At 38.5% G+C, this 2,880-nt stretch overlaps 1 protein-coding gene across 1 annotated transcript in view; it reads right to left on the reverse strand.

Moving 5' to 3' along the window:
- LOC107681295 (immunoglobulin superfamily member 8-like) overlaps positions 1 to 2,880 on the reverse strand; it is a 24,497-nt gene continuing 21,617 nt past the window's right edge. The window contains exons 5-6 of the mRNA XM_016477565.1: positions 1,641 to 2,057; positions 1 to 901 (exon numbers count right to left, since the gene is read on the reverse strand). Of these exons, the coding sequence (XP_016333051.1) occupies positions 768 to 901; positions 1,641 to 2,057 (551 nt within the window). The 3' untranslated portion in view covers positions 1 to 767. The remainder of the gene's footprint in view (positions 902 to 1,640; positions 2,058 to 2,880) is intronic.

Here is a 2,880-nt window from a genome sequence, read left to right on the forward strand (position 1 = left end):
CAGCAAATTTACAACCCAAATGCTAAATTTCTCTTTTTCTTTTTTTTTTTCCTGATTTTGGGGTGAAATCTGACCCAGACATTTCTTTGTGAAATTCACCATTTACAGTGCAGAACATAAGAATGAACTAACTTTATGAACAGGTCACTGTGAAACAAACGTGCACTAGAGAGGGATTTGCTCCCATTTCACTGGAACTGCTCAGGATTTTCAATGCATTTCATTCTGAATACAAACAGTGAAAAGATGAAAAAATATGGCATGCCGTAAAGTGCCATAAAAGTGTTTTCTACTAACAAGTATTTTGTTGATCTCACACTGAATTATGAGCACGTTTAATAGCAGTGCAAAAACAGTGAGTGACTTCAGTGCTGGACATCTGTGGATTTATTATTAGTGGTTCTGCTAGTTCTCGCTAGAGTCTCTAGTTTAAACAGAGCGAGTGGTTTATATCCACCACGTGATGTCCTTTCATTCATTCTGAGCAAATGCACAGAGAAATATTCAACTTTGTCAAAGTGGAGCGGATAGAAACGGTGCAAATCACATTGTCACAGCTTGAAGTGTATCTGCGTGCATTTGTGTATATGCAACTGTTAGCATCCACATGTGGATTAATATAACGTGACGGTCCAGAACATTTTCAGTATCGTTCTGATTTCCTTCCCAAGTGCGAGTACACAATACCTTAAACCTGTTTAAAACCCATTTTTCTTTGCTCCATTCAAGTAACTGAATGTTTTCCATTAAAGTCTCTTTCATACTTCCTACTTCCGTATGAGTGAGCGCTGTCTAGCCAGTCTGTTCATGAAGCAGCAGGTCACAGTGGCGATAATCAGCACGCCCACGAACAGAGCCGACGACACGCCGATCACGAGAGGTAAGAGCAGCAGATCAGTGACTGGGGAGGAAGTAAATCAAAACATAGATCAATAATAACGCGTCTGTCAGCTCAACACCAGATCACACAAGCATGCTAGAGGTAACTTGTAAAAAACGTTTATGAACACCAGCATACTTTCGTTGCTGAACACAAGAATTTTTGATGCTAAAAAGGAAAGAGGAAACCGCTAGAAAAGGGGTTTTCAAACTTGGGTGCACCAAAAAAAAAAAAAGGAAAAAATAATATATACATTTTCTTTTTGTGTATGTGTGTGTGTGTACACTTTTAAGCGTGCGTTTTTTTCTTTCTGCATGTTATCTTAAGGGTTTTTCCCATTATTTTAATTTTAGTTTCAGTATAACATAATAATACCATTCATATTTTTACTTTTTTAGAATTGAAAGAAACCAATCCGATGTATATTTGACATTTGAGGCTTAATACTATAGAAAAGCACTAACGGTTTTTCAGTTAGTGTTTTCAGCTTGTTTATTTTCATATAAATATATATATATATATATATATATATATAATGTGAAATATGCTGTCAACTTAATAAAAGTAAATATTGCCTTTATAATAGAACAATATTTTCTCACAAAGTATTTTTTAAATATAAAATAATATACCAAATATATAGATGCCTTTATATTTTAGAAAGGGGGTCGGTAAAAACCCACAGCACTAGAAAACTAAATACTGTCAGACGGGTTATTCCTGTACAGGAACAGATTTCTCTCATCTGATCATAGCTCACCTCGTGCGTACAGGTACAGGTGTACAGTCTCTGACTCGGCTTTAGCGCCGGTGTTGTACCATCCGCCGCGTGGATCCTTCGCCCAAACCTCGGCTCGACACCGATAGTGTCCCTGATCCTCTTCAGCGGCTGAGAAGATCCTCAGCCTGAAGCAGCCAGCAGACACACGGTCCACGCTCAAACTGCTGCCGTTGCTGTAGATGAGCGTCAGGCCGTCGTAGCTCAGAGTCACGAGGAGGCGGCCTCTGCTGTCCTCAGAAAGAGCGGCGTCTTTCCTCGCCGGCTCCTGAAGCCACTGCACCTGGACTCGTGAAGCTCCGGTGGTTTGCACAGAGATGTTGCAGAGCAGGGTGACGGTGCTGCCGCGCTTCAGGAGCGGCCGACGCGGTAAACCAATGCTAGCAGATACACGCACCTCTGAATGGACACAAACACAAACGCTGCGTTAATATACTCTCAACACGGCATCTGGGTCACACTTCACCCACAAGAAAAAAATGGATAAATAAAGACTATTTTTATTTATGTTTAAATTAGGGACGTTCATTTGAACCGTTTAACCGGTTAACCGACCGTAAGAATTTTGACCGATTAATACAATCAGTTAAACGGTTTAAAAAGTCATTTAATTAGTTATTTTTTCAGTAATTTATCAACATATTTAAAAAGGTTTGCTGCATGGTTAAAATGCGCTACGAGTATAAAAAAATTAGTTTTTTAGGGGGAAAAAACAAAAGTCGCGTAAAGTCGCATTTTACTGTTTCATTCAGAAATAGGCCTAATGCTGACGCGAAATGTTTACTGTAAACATAGCTAGGCTATTTTAGTTCCCCTCACTCCACAACAAATCCTTTCAATTAACAGTATTTAGAAAAGAACAAGAATTAAAAATATAAGAAGCTATAGCAATATAAACGACAAGCCAAAACGAATACATTTAGGATAAAACGAAACTGAAAGCAACGTTGCGTCTCTCATTCCACACAAAATCAAATGTTTCCGTATTCGCGATGTATCTGAATGGCAAATTATTATTTATTATGTAGCCTACGCTTCACTCGCGTTCCAATATCCACGTAAAACAAAATGTTTTGCATAACATCACGGCGGTGCGGTGACAACACTTAACGGCACAGATTTTACTACATATTTTTTTTACAACATATTTTTTTTCCATATGTTTGACTGACTGTATTTTATTATGATAATGAACAGGCTGCATTGTCAAGGTAGCAATGCT

Source organism: Sinocyclocheilus anshuiensis, unplaced genomic scaffold (assembly GCF_001515605.1).
Source record: "Sinocyclocheilus anshuiensis isolate Anshui unplaced genomic scaffold, SAMN03320099.WGS_v1.1 scaffold1632, whole genome shotgun sequence".
NCBI classification, from domain to species: Eukaryota; Metazoa; Chordata; class Actinopteri; order Cypriniformes; family Cyprinidae; genus Sinocyclocheilus; species Sinocyclocheilus anshuiensis.